Source organism: Lactuca virosa, chromosome 2 (genome assembly GCF_052849685.1).
Source record: "Lactuca virosa cultivar CGN04683 chromosome 2, Lactuca_virosa_CGN04683_v6, whole genome shotgun sequence".
Lineage (NCBI taxonomy): Eukaryota > Viridiplantae > Streptophyta > Magnoliopsida > Asterales > Asteraceae > Lactuca > Lactuca virosa.
The window spans coordinates 238,317,556-238,338,008 of NC_136427.1; the positions used below are offsets into that span (position 1 = coordinate 238,317,556).

At 33.9% G+C, this 20,453-nt stretch overlaps 3 protein-coding genes across 5 annotated transcripts in view; all 3 read left to right on the forward strand.

The window, feature by feature from the left end:
- The first annotated feature begins 3,678 nt into the window (after positions 1–3,678).
- On the forward strand, positions 3,679–7,468 carry LOC145160556 (shaggy-related protein kinase epsilon). Of its 3 annotated transcripts, none has more exons than XM_079079802.1 (12): positions 3,679–3,819; positions 5,024–5,193; positions 5,293–5,385; positions 5,457–5,516; positions 5,616–5,888; positions 5,979–6,107; positions 6,190–6,330; positions 6,425–6,475; positions 6,557–6,652; positions 6,735–6,818; positions 6,935–7,037; positions 7,125–7,468. In XM_079079802.1, exons 2-12 carry the CDS (start codon positions 5,074–5,076, stop codon positions 7,205–7,207), a joined length of 1,233 nt encoding a protein of 410 aa, XP_078935928.1. In that variant the 5' UTR covers positions 3,679–3,819; positions 5,024–5,073; the 3' UTR covers positions 7,208–7,468. The 3 variants fall into 3 exon arrangements, with proteins under 3 accessions (XP_078935928.1, XP_078935930.1, XP_078935929.1); XM_079079804.1 differs by having other exon boundaries at positions 5,293–5,371; XM_079079803.1 differs by having other exon boundaries at positions 5,024–5,184.
- LOC145160555 (shaggy-related protein kinase epsilon-like) overlaps positions 3,707–20,453 on the forward strand; it is a 67,170-nt gene continuing 50,423 nt past the window's right edge. Inside the window, exon 1 of the mRNA XM_079079801.1 lies at positions 3,707–3,819. The gene's annotated coding sequence lies outside the window, so the exon portion shown is untranslated. The remainder of the gene's footprint in view (positions 3,820–20,453) is intronic.
- On the forward strand, positions 11,627–13,366 carry LOC145160557 (peptide deformylase 1B, chloroplastic-like). The gene is made up of 6 exons (XM_079079805.1): positions 11,627–11,895; positions 12,105–12,243; positions 12,377–12,569; positions 12,657–12,767; positions 12,835–12,897; positions 13,038–13,366. The coding sequence occupies exons 1-6, from the start codon at positions 11,673–11,675 to the stop codon at positions 13,137–13,139; spliced, it is 831 nt and encodes a 276-aa protein (XP_078935931.1). The 5' UTR covers positions 11,627–11,672; the 3' UTR covers positions 13,140–13,366.

Sequence of the window (20,453 nt, forward strand, 5' to 3'; positions counted from 1 at the left end):
ATTAAAAACAACTTGAAGTAAATTTTGGATTATACATTTCGTTTAAACTAAAAGTTTCAAACTCATATTGTTGAACGAATATATTTCTTTAATTGAGTTTCTCCTTAATAGCAAAAAACTCTCAAAAGCTCGTTGTCTAATAGTACTCTTAAGTTGTGTGTGTCAGACTAACTGAAACTATAACTTCTAGTTAAAATGACAAAAATATCCCAAAAGCACGTTGCCTAATATTACTCTAATGTTGTGTGTGTCAGACTAACTAATTGAAACTATAACATTTAGCTGAAAAACTAGTTTTTACTTGATAAACTAGTTGATAATTAATAAAATAAGAACTTTTGATACAAACTATCAGATAAATAAGATGACAATATAAAATATAAAAGCACATAAAACATTTCAAAAACATAATTAAAAATTAATGTTATATATGGGAAAGAATTATCAAATTCATTAAATAACTAAAACAAATAATAAAAATCTATAAAAATAATGAGAGACCTTGTTGTATAAGACACTAAAAGTTTATATATTTGGTAATATTTATATAATAACCCTTGACAATAAAAACAAATTAATTATTTAAAAAAGATAATACAACAATTGAGCGATTTAAAATTTGGAGAAATTTTGTTTTCAAATGTTTTGGAACAAAAAGCTACGAATGTTTAATTGGTTAAAAACATAGAAAAGGAAAACTTGAAGATGGGTTTATAGGTATACGTGAAAGGTTGCGAAAAAACTATAAAATTGTTTTATGAGTAAAGGACAACTCTATCATAATACTTTAAATGCTTTCTCAAGAAATAACAAAAAGATAAACACTATAAATTTCGCTATGAAAATCGAAGTTGGGCTAGATTAGGCTACGATTTTCATGTCTTGGGTTACAATTTTGTGATTTTATGAACTATGCATCAAATAAAGGTATGGATATCAATATTACGTACGAGATATCAATAACAGCCCAATAAACTGTTTCTAAGTCACTAAGTCGGTTAGCACTTTATCGCAACCCAATAGAAGCAAATTGCAGCTCAATCCAGTCGAAGTATGAGTCTTCTAAGTCATTAAAACTTCGCAACCAAAAAGAAGAAAATCGTAATCCAATAAGCTATTTCTGTAGCCATTAAGGGTGTGATACATTTTTTTTTCAATGGTAAAAGGGGCAATCTAGAGGCCACATCATATTTTATATTTTTTTTATAAATTTTACCTACGAATTAGGGTATGGTATTTTACCTATAATTTTTTTTTTATATAAAAAAATTTCAATTTTTTAATAAATACCATACTAAAATTAAAATAACATAAATTAAAAATTACATTTTAGAAATCATAAAAATAAAAAATAACATGAAATTAAAAATTACAATAAAAACCTAAAAAACAAACATGGAGTGAAAAATAAAAAAACGTAGAAAACAAACATAACATTCAAATTTTAAATGCGTTTGAACTTATTTTTCAGGAATCGAAGCTTTCACCAATTTAGCCGCCTCCGGATCTTCAGGGTCGAGGTGGCTCACATCTTGCATCAACAACGAATATTCTATGAGTCAGACCGTTTCAGCCGTATGCTTCTCCAAAGGTGTGTTCGATTGTGCCAATGTGTCATCATTTCCTCCGATCCAGTTGACCGCTCCGTTCCAACTGAAAAATTTGATGATGTTGCTTTTCCTTTTTTTTCCTCGAGCATTTGCTTTGTCCTTTCCCATGGGACGAGGAGGCGGACGTATTTCTTCGATGTCATCGTTATCATCGTTAAGATCAACGCCAATGTGACCATCCGATGATATTTGTTGTGAGCTCGAATATGAAGATGTTCGGCTCTTTTTGGCGGATTAGCAAAGTCTTCATGTGTTGCAAGCTCCTTCCACGGTTCCATCTAATGCTTCTTTTGACAACTTCCCACACATGAATGAACTTAAAAGGCTTCAACATGTCATCTTGGAATGTCGCGTGCGTTTTTTTCAACAAAGCTCGCTTCACTTTTGCTGCTAGCCCATTGCTTTTTGAAGTTTGTGTAAATTTGTTCCAATGTGTCACAAGTTTGTTAACAATATTTCATTTCGAGTTACATTGGTTAGACGTTCGATAATCTGGGTACCTATTGGCTTCAGACTTTTCCTTCCTAGCTACCCGGATCTGATGCACAAAAAGAGGCCATTTAGTCTCGACCCATACCAATACAAAACCGCTCCGTAACACGTAACCAAAATTGTTCAAGCGATTGTCCATTTCCCTTGTTGCTATCTTCTGATATGTCGACCCATGCCCTTGCTAATTCAGTCTCTTCTTTTTGAGTTCATCTTCTTGGATCAGCCTTCCCTTTTTTTGGTTGTAGTTGTTCTTCGAGCTCGGAATCAAAAAGTGTTTTGGTTACGGATGTGAAAGGCGGTTGAAATTGAAATTGGAATTGGGTTTGCGTTTGGGTTTGGGATGTTGTTCGGGGTGGTGGGGATTAGAATTGAAATTGTTGTGACATTTGTAATTGTGAATAATAGCTTGGAACACCGCCTACAAACACTTGGTTTTGAGATGAATCTATTTGTGGTCGGAAAGGTGGTGATGATGCCGGATCGTAACCGAAAAATGCAAATCGGTTGGAAGCATTTTGGTTTGAAGCATTTGGGTTGGAAGAGTTTGGGGTGTTAGAAGACATTTTGATTATGTGTGTGTTTTGAAATATGTGTGTGTTTTCAAATTAAAGGTAAATGAATAATTCGTAGATTAATTTTTTTTAAATAAAACGGTAATAAATCCATTTTCTTCCAATGTTCAAATTGTTCAATTTCACCATCGGTGGTTTCCACCGTCGGTATCTCATCGACGGTAAAATAGGGGGTAGGGCGCGGTGTTTACTGGCAGTAAATGTGTCCACGTCGGACTACCGCCGGTAAAACACAATCCACACCGTTTAGCCTCAACATTTTAGCGCAACCCAATAAAAAAACCGCAGCCCAATCCGGATCAACTTAGATTTTCATGATTAATTTTGTAATTTCTTAAAAATTTTAGTTATTATTTGGAAAATCACAAGTAGCTAAGCTAAATTTGTCTTCGACCATTTCCGAACCACGATATCCTATTTAATTTTTATAAAATGTTTTTATATGTACAAACGGCAAACCAAATAAAACTTTAGAAGACTACTATTGGTAGACATTATCAATTTAGAGGAATGTCCAAAACAAAAATCGATATTCAACAAATCCCTTTTTGACTTTGACAGACTCATTTATTATCCATTTATCAGGACACCAATGAACGCGGGTTTATCCAATATTTTACGTGTATTTATTGATACAATCAGCGTATAAAGAGTGAAGGGTGTTAATGATTTGAATTAAAGGTAGCAATGGAAAGTTCAGTAATAAAAGAAGCACCCTCATCCAACCGTTATAAACTTTGATCCCAGTAAGATCAACGGCTACAAAGCCTTTTACAGCAACATTAATACCAAGGCCACCATTCAACAACTTCCACGTGCATCCTAGGGCCACACCAGCCAACGTATACGGACCTCTAAACTCGCACCTAAATCCAATTTCATAAAACCATTTCAAGTCCGCCCTGCAACAAATCACGAAAGGGGAAAAACCATCCAGCTGCATCCCGAGAAGATCCACAGAGATTATTGAGTAGCACTCGTACATGGTTAAACCTTGTAAGAAAAATCTCTGAAGCATCATAGACACCGGCTTTACCTTCTCGCTGTAAAGAGCGATTGCAAAATTTTTGAGGTTTTTTGCTCTGGCGTTGAATTTGATCGGCGTTTTTGCAGATTCATCTTCATTTAGCTACTACATCATACAGGTGTGTTTTGTAATTCTTGTCTATTCTTTTTGGATTCAGTTTGTTGTTTATTTTGTGATTTTGGGGATGGATCAGAACTTTGACTTTGATTTTAAAAGTGAGAAAGTTATGAAACGTTCAAGCTCTAATTGGACCTCGGACCTCAGAAATTTTGGAACCTCATTTTGGCAAGAAACGATTTTGCGTTCAATTTTTACTAAACCCTCGTTATTGGATCACTTTTAGTTTTAGCTTTTTGAATGTAAAACCCCTAATGTCAGTTTTTAGTGTAAAGATACGCCGTTGGATGTGGGTGTTTAGAAATTTAAGAACAGGTCGTCAAGCTCCAGCAGCTAGGCAATAGATTTATGAAGGATCTGGAAAAGTTGGGAAGGAAATTTACCTTCAAAGAACGAAGAATGTATAGATCCCGACTTATAGTTTCTTTGCTTTTTCTCCGACGGTTGCGTTAAAAAAGGTTATAGTTTGTAGCTACTAGTTTGCAAATCAAGCGATAAATAGCTAGGTTTGTCAATAAAAAAATGCAGTTGGAGCTTGGAAGCGCTTATAGAGAGTAGTCTGAGACATTTATTAGAAAATATGGTAGGTGTTAGAAATGAAAAAGCTTATATACACAAACATGGATACCAAAGGAAGTACTTCTGATTGACATTAATTAATCTGTATCCTGCCATGTTTCTTCCTGTATAGAAATTGGTCGACATGGGTCTTGCCCTTGATCATCTCTTACAATGTCTATGTAGTGAAACTTTTTAGGTGCATGAATATGGACACCCTAGGCAACTGGAATATATAATTAATGATGTATTTTGTCAATGTGACAGTTTGTATGATGAATGCTTTGAGTTGCTAAAGTCTGTGTGTTCCCAAGTATTATACTGCCTGCGATGTTTCGTGTTAATACAACTTCGCATTATTTTATTAGAAAATGAGCTTTTCCTGGGGAAGTAGAGAGAGAAAATTGAGCAACAAAGGCGAGTGCATAGCTGACTGATTGTTTAGAAGAGCATTAATTTTGTTCTAAGGTTACATATATCAACAACGGAGACTAAAAATGTTGACTATTAGTTGAATATCTTAAAAGCTCTCCAATAATCACAGAACAGGAGAATCCTGTTGATAAAAAGATTTGTGATATTTGTATGATAACATATTTGTTGTGGTTGTGAAGTTGATATTATCTAATGAGATGTGTGTTATACAGATTAGAGGCGTTTTATAAAATTACATTCCCCCAAGTCGGTATCCCAGAAGATGGCTTCTGTTGGAATGGCTCCACTGACAGCTGAAAAAGTTGATGGTGATTCAATGTTTGTTGACAAACTGCCTGAGGAAATCAATGAAATGAAAATCAGAGATGACAAGGTGGAAAAGGTCGTCTTTTTTTTTTAACACTTTTCTATATGTGCATTGAGTGCATCTTTTCTACAGTGAATTCTGACACACATAAATGATAAACCTATCCTGTTGTAGGAAATGGAGGCAACTGTGGTAGATGGAAATGGCACTGAAACTGGTCACATTATTGTTACTACTATTGGAGGCAGAAATGGTCAGCCCAAACAAGTAAAATTATCAAATATGAATCACTTTCTGTATTTATATGATATAAATTTGATTGAGTTTTTATGTTTCAGACAATAAGCTATATGGCAGAGCGTGTGGTGGGGCAGGGTTCATTTGGAATTGTGTTTCAGGTAACAAATAAATACTAGTAAATACTGTATAAAGGAAACACAAGATATATGATGTGGAATTACTGTTTTACCCCCCCTCTTGGAATTGAACTTGTGCAGGCGAAATGCTTAGAGACTGGAGAAGCTGTTGCAATTAAAAAAGTATTGCAAGATAAACGATACAAGAATCGGGAACTGCAGACAATGAGACTTCTTGATCATCCGAATGTTGTTTCACTCAAACACTGCTTCTTTTCAACAACAGACAAAGATGAACTTTACCTGAATTTGGTTCTAGAGTATGTACCTGAGACAGCTTATCGTGTAGCAAGACACTACAGCAAGGCAAACCAAAGAATGCCCATGATTTATGTCAAACTATACACGTATCAGGTATATTAATTAAGAATCCTGTCTTGTTATTTTTTTATTCCTAAAAAGTTATGTTATATATTATGTAATGTGGTTTGGTTTGTTTTTCAGATTTTCAGAGCACTTGCATACATTCATGCAATCGGTGTGTGCCACCGTGACATCAAGCCTCAAAATCTTCTGGTGAATCCGCATACTCACCAACTCAAACTCTGTGATTTTGGAAGCGCAAAAGTTCTGGTAATATAATATATTAATATTAATATTATTATGTTTGTTTGATTTGATTATCTTGAATTTGATTGTAAGTTGTAACAAACAGGTGAAAGGGGAACCAAATATATCGTATATCTGTTCACGATATTACCGGGCACCTGAACTCATATTCGGGGCAACTGAATACACCACTGCCATTGATGTCTGGTCAGTCGGTTGTGTCCTTGCTGAACTCCTTCTAGGACAGGTTCTTTCTCTGCCTCTTTAGTCTTTACTTCACCTCCTAGTTATTATTATTTTTAATTTTTTTTTTTACAATATCCTTTTGTGCCTTTTTCTAGCCCTTATTCCCTGGTGAGAGCGGAGTTGACCAACTTGTAGAGATCATTAAGGCAAGTAATTTATTATGCGTTTTTTTTTTTTCTGAAATATTAGTTTTTTATTTTTATTTTTGAATTATGTTATGTGTGTAGGTTCTTGGTACACCAACTCGTGAAGAAATCAAATGCATGAATCCAAACTACACAGAATTTAAATTCCCACAAATCAAAGCTCACCCCTGGCACAAAGTGAGTTTTATTTTATTTTATATTTTATTTAGAGAAGCCCAATTTGGGGTTTGCTTTTTAAGTGTATAAATGTGATGTGTAGATTTTTCACAAGCGGACACCCCCAGAGGCTGTAGATCTTGTTTCAAGACTCCTCCAGTATTCTCCCAACTTGAGGTGCACTGCTGTAAGTGCATGGATATCTTATCTTCTTCCTTTTTGTTTTGTTTATTATTTATAGGCAGCATATTCATGTTTCCATGGATAATAAGAATAATAAATTGAACAAACAAATCAAAACAGTTGGAGGCATGCATTCACCCGTTCTTTAACGAACTTCGTGATCCAAGCACCCGTCTTCCAAACGGCCGCCCCTTGCCGCCCCTCTTCAACTTCAAGCCTCAAGGTTAGTTCTGTCTTTTTTTTCATTGCAATGGAATTCCTCCCTCCTTCCTTTATAACCGGAGGTTGATATAATTAATTGATATGACAGAGCTAAAAGGGGCATCTTTGGAACTTCTGGCTAAACTGATACCTGAACATGCTCGGAAACAGTCTCCCTTCCTTGGTTTCTAAGTTGTAATCAACCGCTTGCCTGCCTGCCTAATTTATTGTTTGTCCTCAGCCTCAGATATAGCAAGCAAGCAAGCAAACATACTGTGGTTTATTAATGTTTATGTTTAGTTTTTTGTTGAACCTGATTGCTTTTGTATTTTGTATTTTGTGTTTTCTGCATATCATATGCATATACATGCATATGGTGAAACTTATGTAGACCTACCTGTATGGAGTATGAAGTATGATTTATATGCAAAAATCTGTTGTGGTTGCTTATTATATGCACTGTTTTAAATGGGAACCAAAGACCAAAGTAGTTGTCAACGTGGTCTAATTTTATGTTAAGTTCTAAACCAGATCCAATCGTACGGTTTCTTCAAAAACTGGGTTGGACCGGTAAAAACTGTTTGAATCGGTTTATTAGAGTTGGATAATCGGATTTCACCTCGCCCATTAAAAAAACGTCCGTTTCCCAAGAAAATTGACTAGCTCGATCAATGAGGTCATCTATGTAGACATCTCGAAAACCACACCACTATCAAAGATATAGACCGACGGTCGAACGGGGAATTGATCAGTAGACCGATTCAACTCAAAATTCGGTTTTTAAAACATTGATTAGATTATAATTCCTTCTCAAATAAAGAATCCACCTACACATCTAGGTTATTATTGTTTTGCAATTTTACAATGTGTTATTTGGTTATTAATGAGAGAATTTTACAATAAATATGAAACCAAACGCTTGCGTTAATGGAAATAAAAAACTACACCTTAGTGTTTAGTAATGATTCACTTTTATTTGTTATTTATATCGGTTAATTTATTATGGACAAAATTGCAAAAATGGTTTCTTAGGTATGCAAATTTTTAGGGTTTTAGTCCAAACCACGACTTTTTTGGATTGGTGGTCCTTTTGAACTAGTTTCTTTGCGTTTTTGGTCCGTAAACTGCTTTTTCTATTTAATTTAAATGAAAAATAAAATTTGGGGCCTCTCTCTCTCTCTCTCTCTCTCTCTCTCTCTCTCTCTCTCTCTCTCTCTCTCTCTCTCGTAGGAAAACCATAGATCTGTACAAACACGTTAATGTCCCTGTGACGTCCTAATACCCCCAACCCCAAATTTAAGAACCCCAAGGAAAGTAGAAAAGAACGATCGATCATTCGATCTTCAAGCTTCCTGCTCCAGGAACCGAAGTTCCACTCGTTGCAGATCCGAGAATCAAGTTCTCCTCAAAGGCGGTGGTGATACATGTGCTTCTAACTCCGTACTTTCGTTCCAATTACCAGGTCACATTAGGGTGGCAAAGTTCGTAAACATGGTAGATCTGAAGACGGAATCTGTCTCTCTACCTCCTCTCATCAACAACAGTCTTCAGTCGCGAGCTTATATTTCTGATCTCCTCCTCAGACGAGCTCCTCTCCGATCCCACCTTCATCACCACTGTTGGAAGCCCTAGCTGTGTTGTCTGTCTGAACCATAGCGCAAACATCAGATGAGAACATTCACCGAGAAACCCTAGCCGCCATGAACATCCCAAATATGTGTTTTCAGATTTTCCAGGTCTGATGGGGTTTCCCTACACATGAACACCCAATAAGAGCAAAATCACACACCCACACAACTCACAGCCACCTCCACGGTGGCTGGTGGTGTCAAGACACGGCAGTAGGAGGAAAATAGCGGCAGGCGGTGGTTGACGACGACGAACATGGCAGCGGCAACAGTTAACGGCGGCGGTTCACGTCTTCAGCAGAATGACACAGCGGCTAGACATCGGCCCAGAACAGCGGTGGCGGCGACTGAGAGGAGTTCTCACGAACAACCGACGGCAGCAACACAAGCAGCTTCGAGTTCCGGCGGTTCGGTGCAGCTTCACGCCCCCATCCTCAGTTGGTCTTCAACGCTGCCGGTGATGAGGGCTACCCGACGGTGCTAGGCTGTCGGAAACACGAGCGAGGTGGAAGGTTGCGGTGGCGCCGGAGACGAAGAAAGGGAAGTGGCGGCCGGAGGATGAAGAAGGAGTGAGGAGGGGTGACGGCTGGAAGGTCCAAGCATGACGGCTGCTTCTTTTGCTTAGAGTTAGGGTTTCCTGGTGGGAGGTTAAGGGTTATATACCCGAACCCTAATCCTTTTTCCCATAATGATACATTTACCCCCTAGTTCTCATTTTCCTTCACTTTAAATCCTTAATTTACCAATTAAACCCCCGCTCCCATAATTCTTTTCATAATGAGTCCGTTAGTTACCAAACAGCCCCTTAACTCCCAAAATCTCTTCAAATTAAGCCCCAATAATTACCATTTAGTCCCTGCCTTCCATAATACTTACAAATTAAATCCGGATTTTACACTGTTAACCACCGACTTCTAAAATTGTGACAATTAGCTCTCCGAGACCAACCTTTGATGTATAATTATTTATTTTAGGGCCACTATCCGCTCATAAATTTTATCTATTTAATATTTAATAAACGGGGTGTTACAATAACCTAAAAGAATTGCAAAATTTTATTTTTGTCTAAAAGATATAATTAAACTTTATCTTGGATATATAGTATATCATTAAACTTGATATATTGTTTATAGAAAATGTTATTATTACCGCTAATAAAAACTTTAATGTTAATTTGATATTTTTTGGTAACATGGATAATACATGGCTAAGAATAATCTTTTAGCATAATAACAAATTTTTTTATTTGTAGAAAAAAAATATCATATAATTTAATAAACTGTATACAAAATAATTTTTTTAGTTTGTCTATTATACTTATTTGGTGAGTTTGGACATATTTCCCTCTCTCACTTTTCTATATTATTTTTTTGGCCGAATTTTTTAATTAATTTTTTTAGAACAGTTAACAAAGGCACTCACTATCATACTCTTAAACCAAAGCCATATAATATTTTGTAGCATTAGCCCATTATTAAATAATATGTTATAATTATATCAAATAAATACATAAAAATATTAATCCTAAACATTGTATTAGTTTTGTTTAGATATATGAGATTCAAGTTTAAGACTTTTTAAAAAATGTTAACATCACATATGAATACATAAAACTATATTTTGGGAATGAAACCATTTGAGCATAAGTTGAAAATCCAAATAACAATAATGATACCGCACACTTAAATATCAAAATACGATGGTTGGCATTATTAGCAATGGTTGGAATATGGTGAATGAGCAAAACTGACAAAACTATGAAATTTTGTTATAGAGAAAAGAAAATTGAATAGTTGGCCTACTACCTCATTTTATTAATCTATCTTATGTATACATGGTGTTTAGATCAATACATGGTGTTTTTATATTACTGTTATTGATTCTTAAGGATAATCATAATAATTACCAAAATAAAATTTAGGATTTCATTTTAATTTGAAAGGATATAATCACGTTTTTATGCATGAACGAAGTTAAGCTTCATTAAATTGGTGTAGTTAAATACCTTATACAACTAGTGTTAAAGGTTGTAACCAATTTTAAAGTTGAGTTTATTTTGAAATAAAAAAGACATTTTAGGTCTAAACTGGAAAAAAGTACAAAATGTAGGATTTTTTATGAAATGAAAATACTTAGGGTGCGTTTGGTTGTGGAAAATTGTTTTCATTTTCTAAGAAAATGTTTTCAGAAAATAGAGTTGAGTTTTCATTTACAATTTTCAATGAAAATTTTAGAAAACGTGTTTGGTTGAAACCAGGGGAGTTTTCATTTTCCATCTTAGAAATTTGAAAAACTGTAAAAATCACTTTTCTAATTTACATACAATTTGGAAAATTGAAAATTTTCATTTTCTTGGAAAATTTTGGAAAACTGAAGGAACCAAACGCGTTTTCAAAATTTCCGTTTTTCTTGGAAAATTTTCCACAACCAAACGCACCCTTAATTTCTCTTTTGGTAACCTGCTAGGGTCTAAAATAACAAGTAATAGGTAAAAGTTGAGTATTTTTCAGAAAAGAAAAAAGTTTTAGGTGTAAAAAGAAAAAAATCAAAATATAGGGTCTTTTATGGAAATAACCCTTTTTTGAATGATGTTCTTAAGATGTTTATATGCAAAGCCCTTTTTGGTCATTTTGCACTCATATAACAGGTGCATATTAATCGCTATTTAAGGGGGTGTTTTGGATTGCTTAAAAAATAACTTTTTGACTTTTGGTTTTTTTAAAAAGTCAAAAATTCTAAAAGATGTTTGACATTTGCAAAATAACTTTTAGAAATAACTTTTTAACAAGAAGGAATCGTTGATTTTACAAAAGACAAAAAAAACATAAGCTTTTGTGACTTTACCTTCCTACAGTGTAAATTACTTTCAAAAATAAAAAAAAGATATTTAGAAAACACTTTTTAAAATTGACTTTTGACTTTTAGTCGGTTAAAAGTTAAAATAAAAAGTTAAAAGAACTTTGAAAAGCAATCCCAAACTCCCCCTTATTTTACTTGTAGATATTCAACAACCACACCCCTGCGCAGCCATGGCATATGCGAATTGGATACACTCATCGGCCCTCTTTCACGCTGCCTTCCCAACTAGTAGCCGTCGGAGGGATACTCTTTCGTCAAGCTTCCGTCCAGCCACTTCCTCCGATGGCCGGCCGATATTCTCTTCAAATTACCAATACAAACCTCCAGCCGTCGCCGTCCAAGCTCAGGCCAAGCGAGGCTTCTCCCTGAAAAAGGAAGAGGAAACAGCTTCAGGTAAAACATCTCCTCTGAATGCTCATTTATACCAATAAATTGATGCTTCACAGGTTCAGAAAATTTCTTCTATCTCCAGATAAGCTGTTAGGTCTTAAATTTAGTAACTGCATAAGTTTGAGTATTCAACAACAAACCCGTAATTCTCAAATCACGTATAAATTGCTTCTAACTACTAGTATATCATATGACCGTGGCTGCCATTTCAGCGGCTGATATGCAGTTTGAAGCTCCGCTCAAGATTGTGCTGTATCCAGACCCTATACTGAGGGCAAAGAACAAGCCCGTTGCTACATTCGATGAGAACTTGAAGAAATTAGTAGACGAAATGTTTGATGTAATGTACAAGTAAGTGTTCTTCCCTCATTTATCTGCACTCTTGTAATAACCTTGAAACATTGAAGTGATTGTTTCATTTTCATTGTTTAGGCTTATAGCAAATGTTGTTATTTACAGGAGTTGTTGGCTTCCTTGTCCACAGAACTGATGGAATCGGGCTCTCAGCACCCCAAGTTGGAATTAATGTTCAACTTATGGTGTTTAATCCGGTTGGTGAGCGAGGTGAAGGAGAAGAAATTGTTCTTGTAAATCCACGTGTCACAAGATATTCTAAAAAGTTGGCTCCTTTTACAGAAGGATGCTTATCTTTTCCAGGCATCAATGCTGATGTGGTGGTATTGTAAATTTGTAATAACATACTGTATTACTTTTCCTACTGCTTCATTTGTTTGACCTTTGACTGACTTTTTACCGTTTTACAGAGGCCAGAAGCTGTTAAGGTTGATGCGCAAGACATAACCGGTGAAAAGTTTTCAGTTGGCTTATCAGGCCTCCCTGCACGGGTTTTTCAACATGAATTTGATCATTTAGAGGCAAGTTAAAACAACATTTTTACAAATTTAGTTTCTAAACTTACCTATTTATATTTGTATGCTACAGGGTGTTCTCTTCTTTGACAGAATGACTGCACAAGTTGTTGATAGCATTCGTACACAACTACAGGTTAGTAATTATTATTGTTAACCAAGAGGGTTAAACTTGTAAATGGGTAAAGACGGGTGATGTGGCGCTGACATGGAATATGCTGTTCAAATGGCATCCATGTGGACCTTGTGATTGATTGATTTTATGACATGAAACAGGAGCTGGAACAAAAGTATGAGGATAGGACCGGATTGTCAAGCCCTGAAAAGATAGAAACCCGCAAAAGATGGAAGGCGGCTGCTGGATTTGGACGATCTTGATTCGATTGTCGCCATTATGGTAGTAGTGTTTGTATACTTGATACTAGTTTTTCATTTTAGGCAATATATATATATATATATATATATATATATATACTATTTTTTATCTGTTTTTAGGCAATACATTTTTTCAGTTAAGTAGAAGCAACATGCGGTAATTTCTTTTTAAAGCTGGAATCTAAAGTATGTTGTTATTTTGTTTTGAATAATATAATACATTAACTAAAGGGGTATGTCATAACTAATTACTAATGTTGTTTATAGTGAGTGCCATTATGACCTTAATAAATTATGGCATGCTATAACATGTTTGACCGGTTTTGGGTAACGTAAGCCGGAGGAAGACGATTTTTCAGAATATCTTCTAATAAAGTTTTGGCAAGTCCTTTGGTTGGCAATTTGGCTAGACCTTGCCTTTGGCTACTTGCTCTCAAACGAAATGAATGGAATTCAATTTATATGTGTTTTGTGTGATGATGTTGAACCAATTTATTGGAGAGGTAGATAGCACTGACATTGTCACAATATACCGTTGTAGCTTTCGTAACAAGAATAGATAGCCCAAGTAGAAGATTATGTATCCAACATGCTTTAGATATGACATTTGTTATGACTCGGTGTTTGGACACAAAATAAGATTATCACCGAGATGTTGGCTTGTCTTTTGGCGGACCGGGAAAAGATTATCACCGAGAAAAATACAATATTTGAACATCTGACCCAATTTGCCTCAATATAGGCTGTGAGTTTGGAAGATCAAGATTTTTAAATAGTGATGTCCTAGTCCATTGTGCCACGAATATAATGTAATATATGTTTGAGGGTAGTCATGTAATATATAGTGATGTCCTAGTCCATTGATTATATATATCTAATCAATGTAGTATGAATACATGTTTCCATGCAACGAGAAATGATGTTTAATTTTTCTTTGGATCGTAAACAAGTGAAAGAAAAACAACTACACACTTATTATTCAAGGACCATAACCTTTTACATTTTTTTAACTTTGCTTTGGGTAACTAGAATGTGGAATATGTATTTTTTTTATTATTATGTAGAAATGTTCAATGCAAATTTAAGATGTATAAAATTGTATAAAATATAAAAGTTAAAAGTTAAAAGCATTAAAAACAACTTGAAGTAAATTTTGGATTATACATTTCGTTTAAACTAAAAGTTTCAAACTCATATTGTTGAACGAATATATTTCTTTAATTGAGTTTCTCCTTAATAGCAAAAAACTCTCAAAAGCTCGTTGTCTAATAGTACTCTTAAGTTGTGTGTGTCAGACTAACTGAAACTATAACTTCTAGTTAAAATGACAAAAATATCCCAAAAGCACGTTGCCTAATATTACTCTAATGTTGTGTGTGTCAGACTAACTAATTGAAACTATAACATTTAGCTGAAAAACTAGTTTTTACTTGATAAACTAGTTGATAATTAATAAAATAAGAACTTTTGATACAAACTATCAGATAAATAAGATGACAATATAAAATATAAAAACACATAAAACATTTCAAAAACATAATTAAAAATTAATGTTATATATGGGAAAGAATTATCAAATTCATTAAATAACTAAAACAAATAATAAAAATCTATAAAAATAATGAGAGACCTTGTTGTATAAGACACTAAAAGTTTATATATTTGGTAATATTTATATAATAACCCTTGACAATAAAAACAAATTAATTATTTAAAAAAGATAATACAACAATTGAGCGATTTAAAATTTGGAGAAATTTTGTTTTCAAATGTTTTGGAACAAAAAGCTACGAATGTTTAATTGGTTAAAAACATAGAAAAGGAAAACTTGAAGATGGGTTTATAGGTATACGTGAAAGGTTGCGAAAAAACTATAAAATTGTTTTATGAGTAAAGGACAACTCTATCATAATACTTTAAATGCTTTCTCAAGAAATAACAAAAAGATAAACACTATAAATTTCGCTATGAAAATCGAAGTTGGGCTAGATTAGGCTACGATTTTCATGTCTTGGGTTACAATTTTGTGATTTTATGAACTATGCATCAAATAAAGGTATGGATATCAATATTACGTACGAGATATCAATAACAGCCCAATAAACTGTTTCTAAGTCACTAAGTCGGTTAGCACTTTATCGCAACCCAATAGAAGCAAATTGCAGCTCAATCCAGTCCAAGTATGAGTCCTCTAAGTCATTAAAACTTCGCAACCAAAAAGAAGAAAATCGTAATCCAATAAGCTATTTCTGTGGCCATTAAGGGTGTGATACATTTTTTTTCAATGGTAAAAGGGGCAATCTAGAGGCCACATCATATTTTATATTTTTTTTATAAATTTTACCTACGAATTAGGGTATGGTATTTTACCTATAATTTTTTTTTATATAAAAAAATTTCAATTTTTTAATAAATACCATAGTAAAATTAAAATAACATAAATTAAAAATAACATAAATTAAAAATTACATTTTAGAAATCATAAAAATTAAAAATTACATGAAATTAAAAATTACAATAAAAACCTAAAAAACAAACATGGAGTGAAAAATAAAAAAACGTAGAAAACAAACATAACATTCAAATTTTAAATACGTTTGAACTTATTTTTCAGGAATCGAAGCTTTCACCAATTTAGCCGCCTCCGGATCTTCAGGGTCGAGGTGGCTTACATCTTGCATCAACAACGAATATTCTATGAGTCGGACCGTTTCAGCCGTATGCTTCTCCAAAGGTGTGTTCGATTGTGCCAATGTGTCATCATTTCCTCGGTGTTTGGACACAAAATAAGATTATCACCGAGATGTTGGCTTGTCTTTTGGCGGACCGGGAAAAGATTATCACCGAGAAAAATACAATATTTGAACATCTGACCCAATTTGCCTCAATATAGGCTGTGAGTTTGGAAGATCAAGATTTTTAAATAGTGATGTCCTACTCCATTGTGCCACGAATATAATGTAATATATGTTTGAGGGTACACACACACAGTGTTTAAACTTATGGAAATCACGGTTGATAAATTTAAATATAATTATAATTTTGATTGCCTAATAAAATAAGATATCATTAGTTTTGAAAAAAGTCATAAATAGTAGGGTTGAATTGGTACGGTACCGGTCATTTTTTTCCCTAAACCGTGTACCGTACCAATTATAGTTGGTACATAAAAAATTCTATCACTACCGTACCAAGTATAGTTGGTACCAACTTGTTTGGCTGCCAATAAGTTCGGTACCTAGTTACATGTTGGTAATGGTATATACCAACATGTATGAAGGTTTTTTAAATGAGGATTTCAACGTTCTTGAGCATTGTGAAACGTGAATGAAGGTTTTGTGAATAAGAGTTTTGTAATTGTTGTGATTGAATATTTGATCCAAAATGATTTTATTCATTTCTAACATGAGAGTGGAGGAAAATGGGACATGCCAACATGAATTTAAAATTTAAACTTGTCTAATACGGTAATGCTAATATCAAAGCTCTTAAAATTTTAAACACTAAACATACTAAAAGTTATATATATATATATATATATATATATATATATATATATATATATATATATATATATATATATATATTGAATTGATTGGTACCGTATTACCATGGTATTGAAAACTTTGTACAACTACCGTATCATGATTAGTCAATTAGTATGGTACTACCAACCAAACAAGTTGGCTACCAAACATATTGGTTATCAACATTTTTGGTTCGGTTGGTAACATGTTGATTGGTTTTCCATTATACATTTTTGTCAGTCCTAATAAATAGTGATAATGTAATTTTTTTTATTAACATTGTCATTTGTAAGTATTTAATAAGTATGAAAGGCCATCTATTCGATAAAAGGCACGAGTTTATATAATGCAACATACATTTGAGTATATCAAAAAAAAACCACACACAACAAATCATGGAAATGAAATTGATATAAAACAAACAAAACATTTCGACAGTATAATTAAAATAAATAAAAAACACAATAAATTATTATAAATAAATTAATTAATTAATATGATAGATGAAGTGTGATTTACTAAATTTTGTAGAAGATGGATTTTCGACGGATTATGAAGTAGACAATTTATCTACCAGAAATTGTTAATAAGGGGGTGTCATCACTAAATCATCGAGGGGCCCACAGATATCACTTTTATCCCTTTAAGGATAAAAGGAATGGATAAATTTTGACTCATATGCTTGTACTAACTACTTGTTGAATCATACACAAAGGCACGTTTTATAACATCGAGTTACCAATGCGTTTTCGTGCAATCAATGTATAACCAACTCATAGTCAACAACTTATATCTCTAGGTTTGAAGAATATAAGATATTATCGTCTCATAATTCACTCGTGATAAAATCCATGAAGTGATTCAAATGAGTGTGGGTTTAATCCAATACTCGGAACTTATGAGCACTCATGAATGTTGCAGCAACTCTTGTTATGTCCACTACCTTGGACATCTACAAACCAGCTTCATGACAGTCTTGATTCATATCTACTTCCAACATATGACCGACTGTGGATGGTTTGAATAACTTAGTCATTCGGGAAGAATGACCTAGTTATTCTGGAAGTCAAAACATGCAAAGTGAAACACAAGAATAATACTAATCCTATATGGCCCCAACACTTTGAGTGTAAATAAAACACCTTTTATCTAAGCACCATATTGATTACTCATTATTCAATGTTTCGATTCATCAACTTAATACTTGAATTAAAACAATAGTCATGCCATGCTCCAAGCATGCACACTATGTTTGTCCAAACACTAGCTATGCCATACTCCAAGTATGCACACTATGTTTTTCTATGATCCTTACTTTGTGAAACAGATCGATTGACAATATTTCAATGATGCTCATTTCACAATCCCAATCCTTCCTTTGTAAATGTAAGAATACTAAATTCTTGCCATTTACCGTAATCTGTTAGATTCTAAACTTATATGCAATGATCCCCTTATAATGACTATGCCCAAGTCACAAAAACTTGGCAACAAACATTACAAAGTATTCCAATGGAGTGCAATTCCATGAAAACGAAGTCTCACATTCAAAGTACACTCCTTTGAACACCTTTCTTGCATTAAGTTCTCTAATCTTACATAGATTCAAAGAATAACTTCCACCTATGGAGACAATTCCATATTCCCATTTTGACTATCACTTCTGAACAAGGGTTGCCTCCTTTCAGAATATGTCAATATGGTCCTATCTCTATACTTCCAATTGTCCATGAGCAACCAATCTTTGGCAAACCTCAGATTGTCCTCGACAATTGCTTAATCATTTTAGTCAAATCCAGTTCTATTCCTTTTTCCCTCTTAACGCCCTAGGCATTTGGAAAATTTAGAATGGATAAATATTATAGCACATGTAATTGATCCTATAACCGAAGCATATGGGACCCGATTCATGCTATAAAAATTTTTATTTGCCATGTTCTCAAAATTCGAACTATGAAGAGGGATGCCGTAATCATAATCGAATTTTTGAGAATGCAACATATATATAATTTCCTTATGTTGAACCATTCCAACATAACATTCATATATATCCTTGACTAAAGTTGATTAAAGTCTCAATCTAAGCTTTTAGAATTGGAATGAAGTATAAATCCTCTCCCTTAATTATAGCAAAACAACTTTTCAAAGCGAATTGAACCTTTTGTTTTCTATTATTAACATTGCTAACTTGCAACACTAACCATAATAATCATGCTCCCACTAGCACAATGATTATTATCTTACTAGCACAACACTTATGCTCCCACTAGCTTTGACATGTACTCAGAAATCAACTGGACTTCTAGAAATCAATACTTTATTGACTTTCTTGCCAAAGTTCATATTTCTGATACAAGATTGCTTTGATAATCAAAATCATACACCTTTCCTTAGATAGCTCACATGTGTGTCTAAACAATTATGAAGAGGGATGCCGTAATCATAATGTTTAGACCTTTTGCCATTCTCACAAGTCCATGTTAATGTGTCGGTTAACCACACGCGCTCCACTAATGACTTTGAGAATGCAAATATCACAATTGCTATCTACTTAAAATATACTTAGTGAAAGCGTTCCCTCACCATCATTTTCACGAATCAGAGAGAAACCTTATGACACTTATATTTTTATGGTGTATGTGTTCCTATCCATGTGAATTTGTCAAAAACATAACCACAAGATAGGGTTAGTGACAAACCCAGACTCATATGGACTGAACTTGTTCAATCTTAATTTCTTGCCACTTGGCAGCTCAAGGGCCTACCATTGCTTCCACATTGTTATGCAAACAATTGAGAACTCATAGAACTCACAAGCATAGTCAACTTTAACTGGAATAGGCACAGAAATAAGAATATGTCAACACGATAGGTTACAAACCTCAAGTCGTGGGCTAGTGATTAACAATACTCTTGATTAGTTCTTGAAACCATCTCAAAATCTTTTAAGACTCCCACTGACCTCTTGACATATAAGATTCTCTTTGTCAAGAACCATTCCTTGACAAAACAAATATTCAAGAATTAGTGCGGATTCTTATCAAGGAAAACACTTCACACAACTGTTCTTAGTTTTGTTTTATCCAAAACATCACAACTTACCAATTTCAAATGTACAAGAATAGGAAACATCTTACTCTACATTTGACAAGTGTTATAAACTTTCTAAAGATTATGTCACTCAAGTTACAATCTTGGAGTATGACTCTAAGAGTTGATTTTGGAACGAAGTATGATTTATCTTTTGATTTAACCAGTTCAACAATTCATGATTCCTCTCCTTAGTCAAACAAATGCACTAAGGTGTCCTTAGAGGATCAATTGTGATGTGGTTTCATAATCACTAAGATAATCATAAAACAAGATACTCAAGTATTCTCCCATCTCTTCAGATTGGAGAAACTTTTATCTTTCTGCCTTATTTGATTGTTCTCATCCGTTCTGCCATACATTGAAACTTTTCCAATGTTTCAGAATTACACTTAAACTTGTAAGCATAACCATGTTTACTAAACTTTAGTAAATCATGACGAATAATCTTATCATTCTTTGTAGTGGACCTGATCAGCGCACAACCTAGTGCACCCGATCCTTTAGTCCTTCTCTTGACTCACATATACATGTGAACAGGGACTTAGTCTTAATTTCCCAAAGATGAAAATTTTCATTCATCACACAATACAACTTGCATGATTCCAAGTTTCTATCCAACTGAAACTTGGGTGATGAGAATCTTTCCTTATTTGGTAAATTATGACACTACCACAAATGAAAGACTCAAATCCATTTT